The sequence below is a fragment of the Lepisma saccharinum genome, chromosome 3, assembly GCF_977018435.1.
Source record: "Lepisma saccharinum chromosome 3, izLepSacc3.1, whole genome shotgun sequence".
In the NCBI taxonomy this organism is placed as follows: domain Eukaryota; kingdom Metazoa; phylum Arthropoda; class Insecta; order Zygentoma; family Lepismatidae; genus Lepisma; species Lepisma saccharinum.
The window spans coordinates 123,448,361-123,474,690 of NC_139231.1; the positions used below are offsets into that span (position 1 = coordinate 123,448,361).

Consider the following 26,330-nt stretch of genomic DNA (forward strand, 5'->3'; position numbering starts at 1 on the left):
TTACAAGGTGACGACGCTACCACTACGCCATCGGGGAGGCACTAAGATAGAGAGAGAGAGATTAAGAAGAATTTTGTAACCTTTTTTTCGCATTGCCGACAATCTGCGTCATGACCTATCCTACCAAGTTTCTGCTCTTCTGAATTTTAACATTCTTTGCCTTGCACGTTACCTAATGACATAACAGGTCAAGGTCAAAGCGTGATAAAGGCTGTCCCACATCCAAGCATTTATGATTACATTACATTACAACATTTCATTTTCGAAATGCTCTATGAAAGTGATTCATCCAGGAATCTAATCTTCCAAAAAGAGCACTTCCAAAAAAGTAAATCTCACCCATATATTTTGAGACATAATTAGTCACACCCATTCAGTGATAACGTTCTGACTCATCCAGCCAAGGGATATCCAGCCATTTGCACGCTTATTGCACTCATCTTTGGATCGTGCACACTGTCTTTGCAACTACTCGTCGTTAAACAATTACGCAATTTGCAAATACAAAGCTATTGCACTGTAAGTAAACATTACTTTGATTTATGGCCCCTGAGTACACCTACCACGTGTGATGTTCTGGTGTTCCAAGAACTGTGTAACCACTGCATTAACAACACTCGTAGAAGAGCGTTGAACTTTCATAGCTAATACTTCAATATTTTGTCATACAATCAATGATGGCTACAAGGCTCTCTTGAGTCAGCTGGTCTCATATTACAGTTCTAACCATTGAAAAGGTACTACATTAAGAAGATATGAATTTTTCAAATGATTGGAGTTGAAAAGTGTGACTCGATTTTCCATAATCCAAATAAGCAATTACTGATCTTGCTACGAATAGAAATTAATGTGAAACATAATTGAAAATGTAATCTAATAAAGATATTAGTAAAACTAATTTTAATAACAATTAGACCTACACACAGTGGCGGCGATTGGGTTCTAAAACTGGAGTGGCAATCTGCCAGAGCTGTGTGTAGGGGAGGATAGTTTACTTTACCTTTGTAAATAAGGAAAAAGTGGCAAGAAGTGCGGGGGGCAACTACCCCCACACACCCCCTAATCGCCGCCACTGATTACACAATATTTGCCACAATATACGCAGAATTTTCCAAGTGCAATCATTCGTTACACTGCATTTACATTAACATTATGATTGAATTCGGTGACGATGAAATTTGTTTTGGTGTACCACTGCAAAACTGAATAAGGATTCTCAGAACTTCTACACTCACACTACCTGATTTTGCATGTACAAAAAAAAAAAAAAAATAATAACGAGTATTCAACGATCAGAACCAGCTGTGAATAAGCAGGAAGAATCGAATAAATGAAATAATCATAGATTGGTCGTGTTTTCGTCATTGTGAAATACAAACAGTGCAGTTTTAGCATGAGGATTCTTGTGTGGAGGATCACTTCCTCATGTTAAAACTGCACTGTTTGTATTTCACAATGACGAAAACACGACCAATCTATGATTATTTCATTTATTCGATTCTTCCTGCTTATTCACAGCTGGTTCTGAATGTTGAATACTCGTTATTATTTTTTTTTTTTTTGTACATGCAAAATCAGGTAGTGTGAGTAGAAGTTTTGAGAATCCTTATTCAGTTTTGCAGTGGTACACCAAAACAAATATCATCGGCACTGAATACAATCATAGTGTTAATGTAAATGCAGTGTAACGAATGATTGCATGTCAATTGATTGAAGGTTATATATTGCACAATGATATGATACATTCGTTTTTTTATCATTTCGTGACATGCATCTAATCTTTCTGTGAATGGAAGTCCATTACATTCTAGTTATCAATCGAACTGTGCCATCTTATTCTTTTTACCTGAACTGACTGTAAATAAAACAGACGACTAGACTTTTGACTATTTTAAGAATACATCTGCACTTGAACCGACTAGTACTGTAGCTTAGAGCACAAATTTTGCTAAAAAGAAATGCACGTAACCATTAATGTTCAAGTGGTGACAAATCTGAGTTGTATGACAAGGAAATTATTTGTCACAGACCAAATTACAAGTAGTATGTTGTAAAAATCAATGTGATAAAGCTTATCCGAAGATAACATTTTCAATGATATTCAGAACATACTTTTTATCAGCAGTCTATAAAAGTATTTGTTAAGGACATGGATTGTTAAAATACAGTAACTACAAAAATATCCCAGCAAATATTGTTTATGTTGGAGAGGGACTCACAAAGTTTAATATTATTTCCAACATATGTCACTAGTTTTGAAACCAGTTCAGCCTCATTGCTGGACATGGCGTTTTATTCAAAGTATCAACATCTAGCCTTTAAAAATGTACTGGATATAAGTTTACATGAATTACAAAATTAGATTTATAAGCACTATAATACTTGTATGATTATTTAGCTGGTCATTGTAATACTCATAGTCTACATACAGATTCACTATGATATATGATGTATGATGTGGATTGACATTGGGGAGAGTATATAAGTAATGCATGATGTTTTATGAAGTACTGTAAGCAGCAACCCGCTTGGACTTATTGTTGCAACAGTGGAATCCCGGATAAGGTGTGGATGGTTACTTTCTATTGTAGTTACAATAATTCATCCCATTGTCGTAATAAACCTAACAGTATGCATAAGAGACCTAAGACCACACAAGAATCTTTGGTCGAGAATCGCATTGCGACTCCTATGCACACAATACAAAGGGGTAAAATGGTTTGTTTGATTTTAAGTTAACAAAACACGTTTGGATAGAATTTTTAGTAACAAAAAATTTGGTAACCTTTTCTATATTTGGTTATTTTGACCCAATTATACAAATGTGCACGGTTACTAAAAGAATTTGGTTCTGGTACAAATGCATTTGTTTTTCGCCTATTTAAACAAAAGTTTGGTTGCCAGAAACTATTTTTTGGTTGTTCCATTTTGCTCTGTATATGAGGAAAATGCGTCGAACGCTCGAGGTTGTCCATAATACTGTTCGACCACAAAAGACGCTCCTAGCTCCAGTGGAGGAATCCAAACACTAAAGAGGAAGTTTAGACCTGATGAACAAACATGCACGCTGGAATTATTACATTTTTAAGCGTTCAATTGTTTATTATCGCTCGATTCTTTTTGTTTGTGATGTCTGTTGCAACTCGTAGCAAACTCTCTCGAAATGGAACAAAGACCATTTTAAAGTAGCACCTGCAACCGACAACTCTATTTTGCAAGTGGACTCGTCCAGCCATCACCCCTATTTTACCAGTTGACTCACCCAGTTGGCGCATGCTCATTTGCGTCGCAACTAATGCAAACGGACTGTATCAAGCACAGAATAGAAATAGGTATCAAGCATATTACATGCCACAAGAGCCTTGCCTGAATACTTGGGAGAGCGATAGATCCCTATCGCCTTACCTGTGGATCTACACCTGCATAATATGAACTATAAAAATTGTGAAAGTAATGGGGAATATTATCGTTTGTAGAATGGCTGTGAAAACTATTTTGATTGCCCTTTTGAAAGCCATTTTGAAGTCGAGGGGCAAAGGTGATGGCTATAAACGTGCCTGAAAGCAATTTTCAAATCTTGAACGATGTTTATAGCTAATTTTCTAATTGTTATGAGTTCTTCGAAGCTTATTTTGCATAGTTTTTACGAGATGATGTCCTTGATCTTAGTGCATTTGACATGACACACGAGTATAACGCATATCATTGCGCAAGACTTGTTTCTAAATGCGCATGTGGGTGTATGTGGCCAAAATTCTGCACTTATTTTAACATTTCACGCAACAGCGTCAACCAAAGTATTATTATCAACATGGACATTTATTTGTAATAGTGTTTGAGTTGGCTTTTATGCTAAGATTGGATAATCAGGATTGGGCCTAAGTTTAAACGGGGTTCGAACCACTATTTGCTTCCACCGGGTACCGAACTCGGGACACTTTGATTACAAGACGACGACTTTATCGGGGAGACCTCTTAGATGATTCTATTCATAACAGTAATGCAGAATAATAGTTCCATGAATATTATCAAACACTTTGTATGTCCTGTAGATTTCTAAATTCCGGAATGATATTGAAAAATATGATAAATTAAGCAATTTCCTATCAAATTCCATTTGCTAAGATATGAAGAATGATAACGCAATTTATCATTCAGATTTGATGTGTTCCATTTGACAATTTGACAATGACTGTTGTTCAGAGTGTACTACATTTACGATAAACCAAACAAGAGTAGTATAAATATCATTTACGTCGTTTCTTCTCTTACGATTAATCGTGACAATGATGATGACGAGATCAAATTCAAGGATACAATCACAATGCAATAGTCCTATGCATGCTCTGGCAGGAATTTGTATCCACAACCGTCAGATTGTTCGAGGATCGAACACTGAACCACTGTAATTATGTTAAAAACAAAATACATTTTTCTAGGAGCTGAAAATGAAATTACTTTACATTTCAGAGACCTGCTAGGCAGATTTCAAGCCGAAGTGAAAAGTACGTCGCTTTGGTCTGAAATCTTCCTAGGAAGGGAGTGGACAATGGCGTGCAAAAGGGGAGGTTGGTGGAGGTCATACCCCCTCCTCTTGGGCCTAGTATTCCTAAAAATAAGTCAAAGGCAAGAAAAGATGGCAAAATTAGGGGTGTCTAATATAAGAAAATATACGTAACTCTCTACCCTTTTAAAAGTCCTGGGCACGCCACTGGGGGTGGACCAAGTGTCGGAGCTTGACCGCCACCTGTCAATTTGTTTCCAGTCTGTGTTCCAGGGCCTTACTGATAGCGTAATGGTAACGTCTTCGCTGAGTAATCAAAGGGCTTGGTTCAGATTCCACTTTCAACTATTAGCTATTCTAAGCATAAAGTAGTGGACTTAATAGAACTTTTTATCTGTGATTTTTGTATTTTCTTGGTTTTATGCCAGTTCGTGGTCAATCGTAACAGTGGGGCTAAATATAATGAGGAGACATTCTAAAAAGAAAAATTCATGCCTGGTCTCGAACAGGGAATATTTTTGTCGACCACTGAACTTTGCCGGCCACAGTGGCAGCTTTAAACTGTTAATAACAATAAATAATATTTAATAACTCATTGTTAAACGTTGCTTTCTCCTCTAGCAATCCATATCAAGTAGATATCTATATATATACAATACCTATAGTTAAAAGTTACATTGAACGCTACTGTACGTACATTACTGCAGCATAAAATAAAAGTTGACAAATGCTTGAGCAATATTGTAATTTAATATAATCTACGTTATTCACATTTTTATCTATTTTCAGATTACCTTTATATGAAGTATGAAGTCGAAAGATGAAGACAAGAATGCTGTAGAAGATGATGACTTCATTCTAAAAGCGCCCCCTGATGGCGGTTGGGGGTGGATGATTGTGCTTGCATCGGGCATCTCAAACGTAAGGACACTGTGTCGTAATTACTATTATTGTTTATGTTGTTGTAAATATTCATATATTGTTCTCACAGAAACCATTAATTAATACTATAAAAATGATGTAGTTCTATTATCCATCCACTGCAAGATCGATGGTAATGTAAACAAAACTATATGCCTTCTAAAAAAATAGTTTCTTTCCTAAGCGTTAGTTTTGGAGAATAATTATTAAGTCTCAGGCTAGTATTTCAAATTTTCAAGTTCACCATTCAACAAATGTTTAATGTAAGTAAATTTTTATTCATTCATATACGATCTAATTTGGGGTAGAATTGAAAAAAAATGTAGAGGCGCGTAGGAATATTTTCTGTGGGGGTTGCAGTCATATTTAATAGAGTCGCAAATTCCATAGAAATATGCATATTTGGGCAAAAACCACATGGTTTTATTTAGTTTTTCTTGTTTCCTGGAGGGGGGGCTTGTTGTACACTCCTTCTCTTCCGATGCCATCACTGGCCAATCTCGTTGCACAAATACAACAACAATTCGTTCGCCTTCTTTGTAACAAACCACCAGAGAACATTGAAGCAGGAAAGCCTGTTCTTATCTGAGCAAATATACTCCCAAACGATGTTTGAACTGCAAACTAATCTGTTGTCTTGTTAGGCGTATGCGACATACTTTTACTCGCGTAAAGTTTGCAACACTATTATACAACAACGTAAAATTAGAACTTTTTTCACACAGGAGTGATTTTTTCCTCATGAAGCCCCGTTTTGGGGCCATGGATTCATCAATATATTAGAATATTTCGTAACCTCTATGTCCTGTCGTGAGTATATGATTTGAACGTAACAGAGTCACACATCTGCTTTGTCTGTGATGGTCACGAAAACGAATACTGAGGATTTTGTTAATTATGTAACGGTTCTGAAGCTTCCTGGCATTATTTTTGCTGATTAACCGAATTTCAAGTTTAGAAAGTTCTCTTTCCACATACAACTATTGTTAAAACTTCAACAATTTAGTTTATTATTTCTTTATTAACTTGTAAACAAGAATATAATATGTACAAAATGGCAGGATTTGGGAAATAGAGAACTATGTCTGTGTCAAGGGACAAGTTACGAACTAACCTCACAAGTTTGGTGTTTGAATTGGGATAGGCAGTGTTGATAAATACCTATTGTTCTTTAGACTAATCCTTTGCGAGATTACTATCTGTAAACAAACCTTGGTGGAGATGTGGAATTTCAGATTACAAACTGTCATAGGATAACATCAACGTAACGGAATAGACCTAAAATGTCCAATAGATGGCCAGTTTCCAAATTCAAATACTTAGGAGTAATATTAACAAATGAAAATTATATTAAAGAGGAAATAAAAAGTAGGCTTAATTCAGGAAATGCATGTTACTTCTCTCTTCATAAACTTTTGTCTTCTCGTTTAATATCTAAGAAACTAAAAGTTAAAATATACAAAACAGTAATTTTGCCTGTAGTATTATATGGGTGTGAAACTTGGTCCCTTACATTGAAAGAGGAACATAAATTGAGAGTATTCGAAAATAAGATCCTTAGGAAAATATTTGGACCTAAAAGGGATGAGGAGACAGGTGAGTGGAGAAGGTTACATAATTTAGAACTACATAATTTGTATCCATGTCCAGATATTATTAGAATAATTAAATCAAGAAGACTTAGGTGGGCAGGCCATGTGGCACGAATGGGAGAGGAAAGAGGAGTTTACAGGATTCTTGTTGGGAAAACAGATGGTAAGAGACCTGTAGGAAGGCCAAGACGAAGATGGAGGGACAACGTTGAGATGGACCTAAGGGAAATCGGTAGGGATGGAAAAGAGTATATAGATCTTGCTCAAGATAGGGACAGATGGAAGGCCTGTGTTGCTGCAGCCATGAACTTTCGGGTTTAAGAAGGCTAGAGAGTTAGTTAGTTAGTTAGTTATGTCCAATAGATGGTAGCATTGGAGAATTTATTAGTGTTGAAAGACTAGCAATTCTGAATCAACTTCTAGATATGTTGTTTGTCAGAAATATCTTCAATGCGGATATTTTCTTAGTATTATTTTGTACAATACATACATGTGGGTATATAGAAATGTATGTATATAACTTTACACACACAGTTTTAACTTTGAATGACAATGGTGTAAAGGAAATCTTTCAGGGTGTAAAGGAAATCTGTAGTGATCTGGGTCCTGATTAGCCAAGGAAGGTAAATGTAAATGATATGTGGCAGTATTTGTTAATTTTTTCTTACTTCAACATTACGTTCATCGAGACTTTCTTCACTTTAGCTGCATTACTTATGAATAACATATCTCAACATTTTCCGCCAATTACTTTGATTTCACCTGTAGGATCATATGTCTATGTTTTATGTTTCTCCTTATTTTGGCTTTACTGCCGATTCTGGCTAATCGCAACGATTAGAATGAACGAAGAATAAGGCATGCCTATAATTATAGTCCAGGACTCCATCCCGACGCCTTCTATAGCGACATTAAGGATCCTATTGCAAATAAGGAAGTGAAGTAATGAATTAATAGTGCACGAAGAAAAACCTTCGAAGAGGCATTGTCTGCTTGTTTAGATTTGTTCAGTGTCATTTCAGATATTTGGTAATAGTTTCAGAATTTACTTTTATCTATGTCATGAACTTGGAGCTGCTAGTTAATAAATAATAAATTGATTAGATATGTTCAGTGTCGTTTCAGACATTGGATAATAGTTTCCGAATATTCATTTATCTACATAATGAATTTTGAGTTCATATTCAAAACGATAACTAGACTTCTACTAACTAACTAACTATCCTTCTACCGTTAAAATTTAACAGTCTGTCTGCTAATTTATGAAACAGGACGCAACCTCTTTTAACTTAAATTTAAATATTTTATCGTGCATAAAGATAATGCATAGTGATTATAAATTCAGTTTAGTATATTTTTAACTTTTTTGTCATTAAAATTACATTAATTACTTTAACCATGTAATGACTGTTGATATTTTAATGCTAATTTTTACGTTTGTTGGATGCCAGTGGAAATTGATGGTCTTAGATTGTCATCTTTCCAATCAACCTTTTAGTGTGATATAAATTTGTCATACGTAAATGATGTTTTTATTGTATAACGATGTTACTTTGTTTCTCAGGTCTGTGTGATGCCTATCATCCAGAGCTTCGGCTTGTTATTTAGTAGGGAGTTTGTGAGTATTGGATTGGATTCTACGGCGGCTGCCTTCATGATAAGCATTAGCAACACTGTCACTAGTGTTCTGGGTAAGTGTTCACTTCACACCAATCAAGTGCAAGCTCTAGAATGGCTGAAGCGGTTCAGGAAGTTGAATACCAAGTTCGGACTTACTATATAGACGACCACGTGATCCGTTTACACTGCAAATTGCCTCTCTCATTGCCGCTAGCAGTAGTAGTAGAGCAAAATTTCGCGTTCAATATTCGTCAACAAAAGACGATCGTTTTCATCTTTCCGCCTCTCTCTTTCCCATGTCTCACACCTGTGAAGTAGAAGGGTCGGTAGAAGGGCGGAAAAGGTGAAAGAGATCGTCTTTTGTTAGAGTAAATTGAGCACGATGTTTTTGCCTAATTATTTCACTGCGATAGGGTGAAAAAGCGTCATCTACTTTGGTTTAGAGGTCAGCATTAAGACATCAGCTTGCAAGCAATTAATTAGGCAATTTAATTTTCATCAGCCAAGAAAACGCTTTGGTACCTCAACGTGTTCATACTGTTCAAGTTTGAGTTTTTGCTTCTAAGTCCACTTTATGCACAGCTAGGCTAATCGAAACTGGAACTGTCATCTTCGCCTTGTAATCAAGGGGTCCCGGGATCGATACCCCTACGCTAGCCTTTGTTTTGTGCCCTGCCGATATTATTATTATTATTATTATTATTATTATTATTAAACAGCGTTGTTATCATGGTAATTCACTTCCACTAATTGCATCCTCTGTATATCAATAACACTTGTAAACTTTAAAATATACAAACTTCTGATTAAAAATTGTTCATTAAACTTTGATAATACAATGCACTTAGATTTAATAAGAGAACACTGACCTAAAAAAGTTTCCTCCTTGCTTTCATGGCAGCAAACTGATGAATGAGAGACTCGAAGTCAATTTCTTGCAGGATGTGAAGGATGCCAAACTAGAAAGTCTGCTATCCGTCGCTAAATTTCTGAGGGCAGTTCTAATTCTCTTTAGAGCATTGAACAAGCGCTCTCCACCGGCACTTGGTTGTAAAATACAAAAATTCCCAGGGGAATGCGAAGATTTGGGAAAAGCACTGTTAAATGTTTTTCACGAACAAGTTTTTAAATATTCAGCAGCCAAATTCACTTCGTTTGCTTCAGTCAAGTCTAATTTTTTTAAAAAAATATTGAAAGTCGATGGTCTTTGTCACTTGAACGTCTCATTTTTGTGCGGTCCCCCTGGACTTGCTTCTCCTAGACTATAGCCTAGGATAGCCTAGTGGCAAATCCCTCCTGCGTCGATTTTTCAATGCCGTATCAAAGTCTCGAACGATGACGTCATCGCCTTGTAATCAAGGAGTCCCGGGTTCGATACTCGGTGGAGACACATAGTCGTTCGGATCCTACTATAAACTGTAGATCCAGTCCCGATTAGCCTATCTGTGCAAGACATGGTTTTAAAAAACCTTAAGTAAGTCTCGATCTTGTCTCGATTTTACATATATTTATCTCTGTCTCGTTCTCTTATCGAATTTTACAAGATACCTACTCTAATTGTAATTTCTAATATTACTGGTAGATTCACATTTAAAAGCTAGAGAATATATGATAGAATAAAATACTTTTGTTATATCTTGATTTTCTTTAAGTAGACTTTCAGTAACTCAAATATTATTGGTGGAATTCACTTGCATGAAACCCACATCAATACAAGCTTTTTAAATATTCAATTACATTTCTTCTGGCAGTTTTATCCCATAGCGCTAAGAAAATTACACGAAGTTCCTGTTGGACTGGTGAAACAAAGAAACATGAGTTGACTTAAGATTTTTTTTTCAATGTTTACCTTTCTTTTCAAATCAAGGTTGTTTTAATTTCCAGGTCTTTTCACGGCTGCCATATTCAAGAGATTCAGCTACAGAGGTGCTGCCCTCTTTGGAGGACTTACAGCAGCCATTGGCATCATTCTTACAAGCTGGGCGAAGAGTTTCCTTCACTTTGTAATTACGTTCAGTTTCTTACTTGGTAAGCATTATAAGTGTGTGTGAGGATTTAAGTTCGTTTTAGAGTCGAAGCTACTGTAAGTGTTGAACTTACTCTGATAACCGTGAAGGTGAAAGAAGAGGGTGTAAGGAAAACTGGCCTTGTAAAAGTACTCAACTACCTTCAAGGTAACACGCCTTGGTTCGCACGGTTGGTAAACAATGTCAATTGTGCGCACTGACGTTTCACCTACCTAAACTTTACTTTTTGTTGGCAACTACTTGGTATGTAAATTGTGCATAAAAAGCCATGCACACGTTCGTTTCAGTTTGATAAAATCAATACGATGGGGTTAGAATTAGGCAATTGTGGTAACCATTTTATTCAATACAGTTTAACCTTACCTTTTAGCAACTTTTATTTATATTTATTTCTATCTTTATTTTTCCTTACTCTTGCTTTCTGTCTTTGTTCAGTTTTTCTTTCCTTGCTTCCTGATTTTTTATTTCCTTCAGTTTTTCTTTCCATACTTCTTGTTTTCTATCTTTCTTGAGCTCTTCTATTTCATTACTTCATGTATTTTACCTTTCTTTCTTCTTTCCTCATTTTCTTTCTTCCCTTACTTCCTGCTTTCTTGCTTCAGTTTTCTCTTTCATTACTTTCTGCTTTTTATCTTACTTTCTTCTTCCTTCATTTTCCCTCTTTCCTTACTTTCTTCAGTTATATTTCATTACTTCCTCCTTTTTACCTTTATTTCTTCAGTTTCCTTCCTTCTTGTTTTCTATTTTTATTCTTTCTTCAGTTTTCATCTTTTCTTACTCCCTTCTTCAAATTTCTTTCTTACTTCCTGATTTATTTTTATTTTTGTTTCTCTTCTCTTTCCTTACTTATTTCTTTATTTGTCTGTTTCTCTATTTCTGCATTCGTTTTTCTATTTCTTTCTCTCTTATTGTTTCTCTCTCTCTCTCTGTCTCTTTCTGTGTGTATGTGTGTGTGTGTAATATTTTTCTCACAAATGAATCTTGAAATTTCTCATGTACACTACTGGCTTGGCAGAAGATTGGAATCACGGTAGGCCCTCCTGGAATTCGGTTCTGCTTTCTTGCCAGGGCACCTAATCAAACAAAACGTCGCTTTTTCATAAAGTAGACATAAAACAAACTCGAAATTATGATTCAGTACTTTTTAACTCACCTTTTATTTACTGATATCATACATTTTGTCGTGGAGGTCCCAACTTTTAAATAAAAGGGAACTCCAGCCCTTCTAGATTCGGATCATATTTACAGAATGAACCCCTGTATACTAAATAAAAATGAGCATTGAAGGCAGTAATAAAATGAGGCACCAATAATAATAGCAATATTAAATTTATTACTGTCTAAATAAGTATGTGTACCATGTGCGAATATGCAGGCGCGATACGCAAAGATAGGGTTATATTTATTTACTATTGTACATCTTCTAAATAGTGGTCATTTAACAATCCTCCTTGCCCCGGCATTTCGTGAGGTTCGTCTTTGCACTGAAAGTCAATTGTAGGTTCTGACCTGCTTGTTGATCATGAATTGTTGTTTGCAACACTAATACACCCTCTTCCTTTCTTACAGGTCTCGGGTTTGGGATCCTTCTGCCAGCCAACAGCCTTGCTGTGAACTTCTACTTCCGAGAGAAAAAGAAGAGAGCCATCGGTTTGACAATGGCCTCAAGCGGCATCGGCAGCATCATCATGCCACAGGTTGTGAATGCCCTAACCAACATCTACGATGTGCAAGGAACAGTCTTGATACTGGGTGGCATCGCATTGAACTCATTGGTCGGGGCGATGTTGCTTCAGCCAGTGAGGTACCACTTGAAGGACGTGACTCCGAAAGAAGAAGAAGTGCGTCTTCCCGAAACCCCTCAGGACCCCAAGACCCCCTCCGTGAGGAGTCGACCCCCTTTCCACTTCTCGATATCTTATCGCAGCACTTCTGACAAGCTGGGGTCGTCTGATACAGTGGAGGCGAGTTCTGTGTATGGTATCGAGACTGCCACCCCTTACATCAGCAAAAGGATTCCCAGCATAACCACCCTGAGGGGTGATTCCATCATTCTCAACCCTCCAAGTTACATGCGTAGCATATCACTTGTGGACCGTACCACTATAACCGCACCAAGAGACTGGTTCGTGAAGCCAACACGTCTCAGACAAGAAAGCATATGTGGTTCCATAGCAGAAGAAGACTGTGAACACATTGAAGTAGAGGAAATTCCCTTGCAACCTCAAAATCCACCCAGTACGCAGACGACTCAACCCCATTCATCTAAAGTATTATCAAGATTGGGGAAGAGTGTGGCGGTGTTCTTTGATCTTAACTTGCTCAAGGATCCAGTGTTAGTGAACATTATCATCGGGATGTCCATAATGTTTGTCTCGGAGATGAACTTCACCCTGATGGTGCCGTTCGTTCTGCTGGATTACGGGTTCCTCAAGTCCGAAGTTGCCACCTGCATGTCTGTGATGGCCATAGTGGACACTTGCAGCAGGTTCATGGCACCCTTCATTGCCGAGAAGATAAACGTCGAGATCAGGATTCCCACCATTATCAGCTTGACGTTCGCCATTGTTGCGAGAACCTGTAAGTAGTGATCACATTACTTTATCTCTACCATTTTAACCAAACAATGCAGAGTTTGTCATCCTCTTTCTACATTTAAACTGTTTCTTGCCTCTGCTGTAATATGAGATTCAGTACATGTAGAGAGATTTACTTGGTCTTCAGGTTTGTAGCCAGGGGGATTCGGGGGATAAAGCCCTCCCCTCAAATCCTAAAAATCTTTTCTTGGTGTATAAACCTGCTGCTTTTTATAATTGTTACATAACTGCAGCGCAGCTACTGATAAGGCATGAGTCCCCCCCCGAAAAAATCTGTCTACGAGCCTGCTCGTCTTGCATTAGAATTTGACCCTACTGTACAATTTAATGTGTTTAACGTTACGAATGGCAAATCATAAATTAAAATTGTAATTCCATATGGTAGTATTTGACGCCGACCTCCGTGGCGGAGTGGTTAGCACAGTGCGATACGACGCCAAGGGTTCTGGTTTCGAATTCCGCCTTGGACATGGGTGTTCTTTGTGAGTGTCCCTTCATGGGTTTCATCTTATCTTCACTCATTCTCATCTTCCAAAAGTGGCAGAGGATACGTAGAAGTAAAGTAAACGAAATCAGTTTCTCAATTGATGATGGTTGAATATAACAGTGGCGTACCAGGAGAATTTGGTGAGGGTTATATTTCCTCATTGACCAATAACCCCCCTCCCCATAAAAAAGGATATGGTCATATGCGTAACAATGAAATATAACAATGACTGCAACAATAACAACAATAACAATAACAATAACTGTATTCCTATATTGGGCCGGCCCCCGTGGCGGAGTGGTTACCACATCGCGCTACGACGACAGGGGTCCCGAGTTCGAATCCGGGCTTGGGCATGGATGTTTGTGAGTGTTCATCATCACTCATCCCCATCTTCGCAAATTAGCCAAAAGTGGCACAAAAAGCAATGAAAAATAAAGCAAATGACTGAATCAATCAGTCAATCCCATATTGGTTATTTTACGTAGCTTTTCTACCTCTTGAGTTAATCGCGATGATGAGGAAGACTGATGGACAGATAAAATGGAGGATGGGACAATTTTATCTGGTTTGGAAACTGGAAAATGTAAGAAAATGTTGCCTTCAAGAGAAAATTTGTGATGAATGCCTACACCTATGGGCGCTATTCACCGGATGTTTACATTTCTGTGCTTCCTTGGCGCTGGCGAGTACTGTACTTCCGGTTTTGAAAAGAATAACATTGAATTCAAGGTGTAAAGTCAGTGTCTTCGGAAAAGGCGACAATATTTGTGTGGCTTTTGGTTTCAACATGAGATAGGGAACAAACAATTATTCTCAGGCATCGTTTTCAGGCAGGCTCGATACGGAAAGATAAGTGGATTTAGGCAGTAAAGCGAAAAGATTGGACGTAAACACGAGGGAGTAGGCTTTGCAGTCAGCACTTCATCGAATCAAATGAAAATATTTTACGTGTTTCCAAAATTATAATTGTCTAACGCACATCTGTTGATTAAATTTAAAAGTTGGAACTATTTATAATCATATTATAACGCATTTGCCTTTTGGTTGTTGATAAGCGCTCTCTCCATGGCCGTCGGTAGGTCAGTCGACCCTTTCGCCTCATCTCTGGAAATTGGCATCCTTCATTTCAAGTTGCAAAAAAGGCAGGATGTTTGTTATTTTTATTGTTAACAACAGATATAAAGTTTACTTGGTTAGTATTCGAACAGAGTAATCAATGTAAAATATGCATTAGATCGAAAAAATGAGTGAAAAATACAGGAACCAGGATATTTTTCATATTCTACCATTTAATTCAAAGAATAAATGGTTCCACAGTTTTCAGAATTCGAAAAATTATAATTTTAGTAGAGGTCACACAATATAAACTTTGTGAGTATTTTTTCTAACTTCTAAAGTCCTTTCTTGAACGAAACCTGCAAAAGTTAATAACAAAATACAATAACTGTGCATTTCAGTATAGTAACTATGAAATGTAAAAGTATTAGTGGAAAATAGTTGTGCTGGATATTCACTAGTGTTGTCCACGGGACGAGACGGGACAGGCTTTTAAAAATTCGAGACGAGACGAGATTGACCATGTGTCATGAGACAATCGAATATTTTCGAGACGAGACAGCATTTCCACGAGACTCCACGAGACGAGACAGGCCAAACTCTCGTCTCGTGGGCAACACTAATATTCATTCGGCTTGGGATCGAATAGCATGATCATAATAAACAACAATAATAGTAAAATTCGAATAAAATTTATTTAATGAGGTAGTATATATTATTAGTGTATAAAAATAATATTAACCGTAGTAATTATTATTATTTCTTTTACCGTTGGGATCGAAGTATTTCTATGTTATAAGCTTCATTTCAACCTGGAGAGGTCTTTTCAAAAACGAAATTGATGGTAGAAGATCAACATTGCCTTGGAAAATATTAGTATTGACCCTTATATCTGCATCCAAAGGATCCGGGAAATTGCCAATCTTTTCTAGGTACCTTTGTTTCTCTACCTATATCACTCAAAAATTTCAAGTGATCCATTTTGTTTCCGATCTTTTATAAGAAAATAAGCTCGGTGACGATCTGTATTACACTTGTTTACATTGTAAAATTCGCCAAACCGGAAGTTCTTTCCCCGCCATCAATAATCGAATTGTCTGATCGATCATTTTTTGTTTACTCAGGAATAATTCCCATAAACACAATGTCTTGACCAGGAATCGAACTTGTGGTCTCTGGCTTCTTGGTTACCACTCCACCACAAAGATACAGTCACGGACACTTCTGAGTTGTAACAATCCCATTGGAAGTCAATGATGCCTTTACGACTGTGACTGTACGTCGTTGATGATTATACAATATAATAATTTGTATCTTGTCTGTACTTGACTGAGACATCTTAAAGATAGTTACATCATATTTTTTCATTCAATTTTTCAGTGCTAACATGTCTGAATGACGGACTGTACGTTGTTCTGCCCATATGCGTGTTCATTGGAATCACCAAAGGCCTCAGGACGGTGTTCTACGCCCTCATACTGGCAGAGTATGTTTCCGAAGAGGACTATCCAGGAGCCATGGGACTCAATATGTTTCTCAATGGACTGTTGTTTATTTCCTTCGGTCCGCTAGTCGGTAAGACTTCCTTTCTGTTGCTCTTTATATTTTTACTGAATATAATTAGTAGAAACTTTTCAATTGTTCAATTTTAATTTTGTTGCAAGTGTTGATTTTTTTTTACTTTGTTGTATATCATTTTTGAAGATTCATTGCAATTGTTGCTTTCTATTTTTATTGGATATAATTAGAAGAATTTTTCTATTGATTTTCATTGGATATACGTAATATGAATAGACTTCACAATTGTTGTTTTTTAATGTACTTAATTGGAATGGAGTTTGAGATGGTTGCTTTTTATTGTTATTGGGAGTAGTTACAGATTACCATTTCTCATTTCTGCTTTTAAAGTAGTTGAAGAAGATTGTTGTACCTAGGTAACTATATAATTTTAAAAAATTCATTGCAATTGTTGCTTTCTATTTTTATTGGATATAATTAGAAGAATTTTTCTATTGATTTTCATTGGATATAATATGAATATACTTCACAATTGTTTTTTTTTTAATGTACTTAATTGGAATGGAGTTTGAGATACTTGCATTTTATTGTTATTGGGAGTAGCTACAGATTACCATTTCTCATTTCTGCTTTCGAAATAGTTGAAGAAGATTTGTCATTGTTGTCTCAATTATTGTGGAAAATATTTATACTAAGCTGTTTCAGGCAATTTTTACCAAGAAATATGTATAATTTAATGCAAACTGTAGATCTGTATTCATGGTAGATCTACTATCGTTCGTACATAATAATATGTATGCCGGCACTGGCATACGCAGGGGGGGTGCTGATGGGGCTACAGCCCTCTCCGAAATTTTGAGAAAATCAACATTTTCAAATAATAAGAAAAACTCGGGAAAACCAGAGTGATAAATGCAAATATCCCTAAAAATGACCTCCGATTTCAATTTTCCTGAGTGGAAAATTCTAAATATACGAAATATCTTATTGTATATTTCGCCTCCCTAGAAAGTAGTTATGTACTATCCATCTTTACAATTCCAGCCCCTCCGGGAAAAAATAAATTCTGCGTACACCATTGTATGTACGGATATATTGTTGCATGGGGCCTAACTATTGACCTTTGACTGTAGAGTTTTTGAATTCTCTACATATCATGGTGATCGTGTTGCAAATTTATCCTTGGAATGAGTTGGTTGTACTGTCTTCTGTTATCTTCTAACTTAACTTGGAGCTGAGTTTTTAAACAAATAAATTCTAAACCCAATACAGGACAATGTTTCCTTCTCTGGAATGATCTACATGTGTGATATTCTGTGTATAATTATCTAACGTTAAGAACTGCAAGATTTTCATTAAAAGTGATAATCACACATTGCAACACAGAATCTGAAGCTTTTTCCTATAATAATTTGTCACTACAATGATCTCGAACAAGAATAAACACGCCGATGGACGCCAAGAAGGGAGGAGGGGCAAAGGGGATGTCAATTCAAAATTATATACTTCACACATTGCAGTCACAGAATTGATTGATTGAATTGTTGTTTTAAGTTCACATTATGCACAGTAAGGCTAATTGGGGCTGGACCTACAGTTTTAAGTGGGATTCGAACCACTGTGTGCATCCACCGGGTATCGAACCCGGGACCTCTTGATTACAAGGTGACGACGCTACCAGTACGCCATCGGAGAGGTTTCAGTCACCGTAATTTGCCTGTTGGGCGCTGCAGGAACTTTTTGAGAGGGTAAGACTGTTATGGGGGAAACTATGCCTCATTTGCCACTCCTGGAATAAATAAATATCAAGATATGCCCGAAAGAGATAACCACGAAAATATTCTGCCTAAAAATTTCACTTTCACGCGTAATTCCTTTATTTCTGTTTTGTCGATTCCCCAGGATTACTCATCAGGAATCCTAAACGCACATTCTAACCAATGAACAGAAATCTTACTTATGTGTGTCCTCCCTAAATTTTCAGATTTATTTAGCCTACTCCTATTCATCCATCTATTTTTTTGTATTTTAGGTCGTATTCGGGACCTAAGCAATGACTACACCTACGCAATGCACGCAATGAGTGCATTCAGTTTCCTGTGCGTAATCCTATGGACATCCGAAATCCTATGGCGAAGGAGGAAAGCGAAGGTGTCGTCATAGCATTCAGCTGTGCTTGTCGATGCTGACACCTGGTGTCGGTTTCTTCAACTACGTATTTGTACGCTTGTTTGTGAAAGAAGCGGACCGAGACCTACGAGACAATCTAACGTAGTTTCTCATGATGACAAAGCAACAACTGCTGAGTGACCTTTCACAAGGCAAATCTCTCACAAATAACGAAGGCTTGCAGGTTGCACTAATGACCTTTTGCAGACAGACAGTCATGTTTTTAATTTAATGTTTTATTTATTACTAGGCTATATTTTATAAGTTGTTATGTACGAATAAGTTGGAAAAAAATAGATGTCAGCTTTTCTTTATTTGGTTATTGTTTTTATTTGAAAACATTTAACAATGAATACAATGTCATTATCTTTATTTTACTTCGTTTTTTGTTCCACTTTTGGCTAATTTGCGAAAATGGGGATGAGTGATGATATGATCAAATTGATGAATGGACACTCACAATTATCCATGTCCAGGTCGGGATTCGAACCCGGGACCCCTGGCGTCGTAGCGCGATATGCTAACCACTCCGCGACGGGGATCGGCTCAATGTCATTATCAGTGGCGTGCAATGGATAGGAGACTATAATTGTTGAACGCGACTGTTACGGGCTGCTAATTTAATAACTAACTAATTAACTCAATTAACTCAACTGAACTGAGCTTAGCAACGCAACAACGAAGAATCGCTCGCCTCACCTGCTGGGCGAATTAAACATTACATGAAATATAATACGGTCAGGATAGGTGCCTAACAGTCGGAGTTACCGAGAATAAACCTAGGAGGATTTGATTTTAAATACCTGAAATGACGTTACATAATACTACGGTGTTTCTGAATATACACATATATTAAAGCACAGATAAACAAACAGTACATCTTGCCCTCTTTCACTCGATCTCACATTCATTCTCTCATTCTATGGCATATTGCGACAATATGACAATTACAAAGGTTAGATTAATTACTACTTTGACCATACTCTTGCTATGTCTTGGCTACATTGCCTTTTACAATTTATCGTTTAGGATTTTAAGTATAAAGTGAATAATTGTTCCTTGTGCGAACCCCTTCTATCTTTTCTGAAGGTATAAATATAATTAAATGAGCTATTGTTTGCTGTTAACATAAACTCTCATCTTTAACATTGATTACTTCCGCCGGAATACCGATGCCTAGGGATGCCATAGCACTGATTTAAGTTAAGTAATGATTTGATTCACGCAGATTCGCGGTAGATAGTCGTCATCTTTCTCACACACGCACATGGTTGGATCTTACCTTCGCTGCATTCCCTCTGACCTGGGTTGGGTGAAAGTGGTCCTACAGTTTTGGAAGGCCTCCACGCTCCATTGTTGCACCTCGCGGTTATCCTGGTTGGCGAAAGTGGATCAGTCGGCAGCTCCATCTGGCCTCATCGGATCCTGGCTTCACTCGTTCACTTCGCAGGGACGTCCAGGAAGGTACACGCCCACTGTCGACTCCATACGACAACTTGCGCAATAATAGGTCAGTTCTTCGCGGTCACTCGTAAGTACAGATACGTGACTTGGGCGATGAGACGAACATACGCGATGAGCCATTCGCGGTTTCACATGGATATCAAATGTTATTAACTTTCACTACTTTGGACGTTGTTTCGGACGATTGACACAGGTGGACGTGTCTGGCGTTATTCTCACATAACCACACGTATGTGCACGGATGCGTAGACGGCGAGGGGGAGAAGGACCCCCTGGTTCTATTCTGCTCTACTCCATGGCTCTGAAACACTCACTCGAGGAAAAACAAATCCAGACCTCGGGTCCGCTTGCAACTCGCAGCTCGGTCGCGCGTGGCTCACACTCCGGTGGCGATTCTAGGCAAAACTGTGCAAAACTGTGTCTCGCTATTCCAAATCATCCCTTTTATTCCAGATTTGAACGTAGTGACGCTGTACCCTCTATGATCAGGTGCTTGTTTATTGTTTCTGGTGCTTTGACCGTTGTCCTCCTATCCAGGTCAATGCTCACTCCGGTCCTTAACCCCTGGTAGCAGCTCCTCGCGCAGAGATTAGGTTAAATCTTCCTCTATTGTATTCAGTCACGTAAAGCAAGGGCAACTCAGTAGGGTAGCGTCTCCCTTTCAATTCAACGATGAATTTTAATAATTCATAACTCCCGCAGTTCTGTTCTGATTAGGCTCAAATCTTGGAATCAGTACTTTCATGATGTGTTCTTCCGCTGGTTAAAATCTCATCCAATTCCGTCCATTGGTTTCGAAGTTGCATTTTTCTTGTTATTCCCATAAGAATGCATGTAAATCCGAATTCGGGCGAAAAACGGTGGTTGAGCAAGCTAGTGCTGGCTAAGAGAGTTCGCTAGACACCTGTATTCGCGACGGATTTTAATATTACCAATTGCAATTAATTCCTACTAGCGGGCAATTAGATTAATTACTTGTCACTCAATATTTGACCGTTATACGACAATTGAGGTATGTTGTATTCGAGTTTTAAAGACGGAGAGAACGAAGAAAAAAGAGAATTATTGCTTTTTCTTTTCATTTCTTTTTCGATTTTTTACATAAGTATTTTTTCAAGTTCTCCATTTTTAGTGTAATTAGTATTATTATTAAAGGTATTAAAATAATACCTGATATTTCGCAAAAGTAATATGAACAAGACACTAAAATACAATAACGTGCTACAGGTTTCATATTTTTTATTATTTTGAAAGAGCCTTCTCTATTGTAATATGCCTCTTTTTTTTAAAAAAAAAAAAAAGAAGAAAAGAGATCAATTATGAGTTTAGCATAATCATCATCAATATTCTAGCATGAAGTTAAATGCTTTCATCCATATATTTAACGTAAACCTAATCCAAAGTTAATGGAAATATGGTGTACGTTTAACGTTTCACAAAACTTTGCGAATACCCTGTGAAAATTTTAGAACTACTGCACTGTGATAACTACTATGACCTTCAGTCATCATAGCACACAGACGTATTAACATAAACAGTGAGACATCCATTAAAATTTATGCAAAGGGTGCTTGCAAATTATGATTTCACTTTAGAAATAAATGTCCCTTTCTTCCTTGCTTCTGACCTCCAACGTATATATTTAAGGGAACCTGTTTTTTCGAGTGAATCAGCATGTTCAAGATGCAATCTTCTTTTTTGTAGCACGATAATTTAGCTTTTCCGCTTCGTGCAAGTTCTGACTCTCGCTTGCGTAATGTGGCGACATCCACTACCCATGGTTTCTTGGTTGCTAGCCTGTGTTCGTCGGAAATTCTTGACCAGCGAGGAAAAGAAGCAAGTGGTGAATGACGCCGTCTTGAAGCTCACAGACAGGAATAAAGTGTTCTCTGCAGACTGTTGTACTCTGGGTATACATGTGGGTGTCCTAGTAGATGAGTCAATGACTGTAAGTAGCCTTGTATTTTAAAAAAAAGAAACTGTTTCGTCTTTTTTTGTTTGTGGCGTATAGACTGAACGTTCTTCTTCTTCTTCATTGGCAACCAGCATCCTTTGTGTCGATCACATTAACAGGCAGCATGAAAAGTTTCACAATCTCGACACTAGATGGCAGTTGTACCGAGACCGAGACGATCTTAAGAAATACGAGACAAGAACGAGACCAGGACCTTCTAGTCTTTGCAAACTTTTTGTATATTATATTTGCAAAATTAACTAAACTAACATTATCTTACTATGAAACTTGTTCAGACACACGGAGCGGATATTTACATTACTATTTGAGATAAGTTTTTTTCGTTACAGTTATTACAAAGTCAACGCATTATGAGCAATTGTGAGTTTGTTCTAATAATGGGCCCCTTTTGACTAGTGTTCATAGCGTAAAAAGGAGATGTCAGACAGAAAACTTTTATGAACGAAAGTTGTTTATTTAATGACCTTTACATGGTGTGAAAGATTCTGCATTAAAGCTGTACCAGGACTAGTGTTGCCCACGAGACGAGACTTCGGCCTGTCTCGTCTCGTGGAAATGCTGTGAAATGCTGTCTCGGGACACATGATCAATCTCGTCTCGAATTTTTAAAAGCCTGTCCCGTCTCGACCCGTGGGCAACACTAACCAGAACCGATGCTAAAAAACGCGATCCTCTATACGAATTAAATCCACAAGGCCCTTATATTTTGAAAAATAAAAATATGGATAACTTCCATTTCTCGTAAACATTTTCCTACTTAACAAAAGTTAAGTTCTCGTAATTATTATGTCTTGTTTTACAGAGGTCGGAAGTAGCGCGCTACTTGTAGCGTCGCTACTGTAGCTAGCTACAAAATTTGTAGCAATAACTGTAGCGGTGCTACATTTTGAAAATTGTAGCTGTAGCTGTAGCGAAGCTACAAAATTCCTGTAGTTGTAGCGTAAATTTCTCTACAGCTACATTTCTTTGCGTTTTGAGGAAAATTTTGAATGTGACCACAGCGTCGAAGAAAAATTCAACAATAACGCTTACTTTTGCAGGAGGTTCATAAAGACAAAGTCTATTACATGGAAATAATGTATACTCAAGATTATAGATATCTGCGTAATTTATTTCATTAGATTATAATAAATCTAATATCCAGATAACTAAACTGAACTGGCATATACGAATATATTCTGGCTAACAGCTATGTTTTTTGAGCTGCATCGCTATTTTTGGGAGAAACATGCCTCGTTTGCTGCACCCTTGAAAAGAAATGGCTCGTTTGCGCCAACCCAGGAACAAATCCTGTGGATATCCATGGTGTAAAAGACAGGTAGAGTAAGGTGGGGTAAGACTGCGCGGCGGGTAAGACTGCGCACCGGTTTTTCGAGGTGAAAATCACACACAGTTGGCACCACTGCGCCACCGTTACTTCGTCCAAGATGGTAGTTAGCTGTGGACAGTGGTGAAGATACGTTTGAAATTCGTTGTGCTGAGAGAGGTAAGTGAAAAGATTTTGAGGGTGTTTGCTATTTATTTTGGTACTTTGTGTTTTGAGTACTACGTCACTGTGAATGTATACAATATTACGATTTTCATGGATAGAAGAAGCTGTGTTAATGCCGAGCCCACCTGTGTATTAGTTTCCATTGCTTTGTGCAATGGCTGGCCAGCATCACGTGATTTGTTCAGGAAAGCAGCACGGGGCATGACTGCGCACGTGCACAATTTTACCCCACAAGTGTGTGGCTTGCAGGTGCAAGTGTGTAGCTTGCAAGGCCCAGCCATTAGATCAATTTTTTGTCCACTGAAGTCGTTTCATTCATCTGAGTGTGATAAGTGGATGAGTAACCATCCGGGTCGCCCAATCACAGTTTTCCAAGTGGCATCCATTTTTACAAAGGAATATGGGAAGGCAGCTACAGTTGGGAATGCCATGAAGGGCTTTGAAGTGACTGGATTATGCCCATTCAATCAAGACATCTTCACTGAGAACGAGTTTCTTCCCTCTACTGTAACAAATATATCAGCTCCAACTCCATTTCAGCAGCCTTCAACAAGTGGGGTTAACAATACTGGATCATACGGGCACATTTCCGTTAACCAGATATCACCACTTCCACGTGCAGAGCATATTCAGCACCGCCGACGAAAGGGAAGGCAGTCTCAGGTGTTAACTGGATCTCCATTCAAAGTCAACTTGGAAGCCTCGTTGGCTGAGAAGAGTAAGAAGAAAGTTCAGGGGAAACAGAAACGGAACATCGTTGTTGAAGCAATGTAGCAAGCAGAAAACGCCAGAAGAAAGAGTACAATTGCCCAGGTTGTAATGAGAAGTACAGCGATCCTCCAGTAGAGGATTGGATCCAGTGTTCCACATGTGACGAGTGGTGGCATGAAAATTGCACCTCGTATGAAACAGGAACATTTATTTGTGATTTGTGTTAGCAATTCCTAATCCAAGTGAAGGACGGGATTCACTGTGCCTACTGTGAGAATGCCACGAGAAATGTATCCCATATGATAGAAGAACTTTTTTAGGTGATTTGTGTTTCTTTTTATACAAATGTGACTCTGTGTAGAAAGTGCGCATTCTTACCCCAACTTGATCGCAGTCTTACCCCGCGGTGCGGGTAAGACTGCGCATTTGCATGGTCACGGTTTTGTAATTGTTTCATGCAGAAATATTGTTCATTCAGCTTTCGGAAATTTACTGTGAGTCCGCAAAGGATAGTGCAATGTGTATTGCATTTTTCATGTGTGTCTGTAGTTTCATAGCTTGAATATAAAATTATGAACTCAAACTGCGCAGTCTTGCCCCACCTTACTCTAAATGTAATTAATTGCTGTGTAAAACACATCTTGCAGTGCAAAAACGAGCAATCAATGGACGGACAATGACAAAGCAATAGTAGCAGCATTCAATGGCTCAGTACATTAACAGCATTGGTCATTGTTAGTACGTACATAGGATCTCACCAGCAAGAAATTATTGTTACAAGAACGTTAGACATACACTTTCTGGAATTACAATTATTTTCGTCTCAATATTTGTTCACAAATTTTAAAATTGCAGTACGTTTAGAACACTCGGGTTTACACATCAGTTTCCTCAATATATTTTATTATATTGTAAAAAGTATGTATGAGTTATTGACTTTTCTGCAGAAACGATAATTTTCTTTAGTTAATATACAGTTTCTAAATGAATGTGTTTCTTCTACTTTTACGTCGCTTTTGTCCACTTTTGGCTAATTGTGAGAATGAGGAAGAATGATGACTATAATGATGATAAGTAGTGTGGGGAATGGAGGAGCAGGAGGATCCATCCTCCCAACTAGGCGTCTTTTGTAGTTTTGTTTTGAGTCCATTTTATGCACAGATAAGCTAATCGAGACTGGATCCGAACCACTAGTGCCTCTGTCAGGTAACGAATCTGGGGGTCCTTTGATTATAAGGGTGACAAAATTTCCACCGAATCTTCATGGTAGCACTCCCAACAGGAACCTTACGTAAAGCATCGCTTTACTTGTTGCTCATTTAATTATACCAAAGAAGCATCCCTCAGCTATCCGCAATGTTAGAGCAAACATCTAACGAATGATAGGAATTATGATAATAAATAGTGATATATTTTGCAGTAAGTACAGCTATCATACTAGTGGCTTCTTTTGAATATCCATGTGGTTGTTTCAAGTTTTTTTATGCAGAAGTAGCGGAGTAGCTAGTAGCGTAGCGAGCTACTTTTTGGTAAATGTAGCAGTAGCTGTAGCGATGCTACTCTTAAAATGTAGCGTTCTGATCACTGTTGTTTCATAGGTAAAACACAAGGTTTCGCCGTTAAGCATCCACACAGTCTGACCGAATGTACCAAGGTTTGATTTGAGTTTTGTTATTTAGCGTGTCTTTTATGTCACTTTTGGCTTGGAGATGATCTGGTGAAATTGATTAAGGGACACTCACAGGCCGGGATTCGAATGCGGCATCCTTGGTGTCGTAGCGCGCTGTGCTAACCACTCTGCCACGGTGGGTGAGAGCACCAAGGCAAACAACTTTTTCGTTATAACTTTATTGATAGGTGAGACCTTGTTTCGACACCACGAGCGCTCGAAACACATATTTTATCATGTTTGTGTGCAGTCTTGCACTAAATATTTATTGTTTCTACTGACATTTTGTTTCTGTCACATAACATGACGTTAGTACTATACGGAACCGGAATAGTACACCCAAGGGCGAAATAAACAGTAGGCGAATTGTCCACCACCATTTTCATTCGATCTGTATTACACAATGTGATGACAATGAATTGAAATAAAGACGTCAACAAACAGAGGACAATGCGTGCTTCGAACCAACATAGTTTCATTCCTTAAAACAACACAGAATGTAGAATAAGAAAGTAAGGAAAAAAG

At 37.8% G+C, this 26,330-nt stretch overlaps 1 protein-coding gene across 1 annotated transcript in view; it reads left to right on the plus strand.

Annotated features, from left to right (window-relative positions):
- LOC145985667 (uncharacterized) overlaps positions 1-26,330 on the plus strand; it is a 105,384-nt gene that overhangs the window by 5,681 nt on the left and 73,373 nt on the right. Inside the window, exons 2-7 of the mRNA XM_083119736.1 lie at positions 5,294-5,425; positions 8,582-8,708; positions 10,522-10,665; positions 12,234-13,244; positions 16,188-16,382; positions 18,358-18,481. Coding sequence (XP_082975862.1) covers positions 5,312-5,425; positions 8,582-8,708; positions 10,522-10,665; positions 12,234-13,244; positions 16,188-16,382; positions 18,358-18,481 — 1,715 coding nt within the window. The 5' untranslated portion in view covers positions 5,294-5,311. The remainder of the gene's footprint in view (positions 1-5,293; positions 5,426-8,581; positions 8,709-10,521; positions 10,666-12,233; positions 13,245-16,187; positions 16,383-18,357; positions 18,482-26,330) is intronic.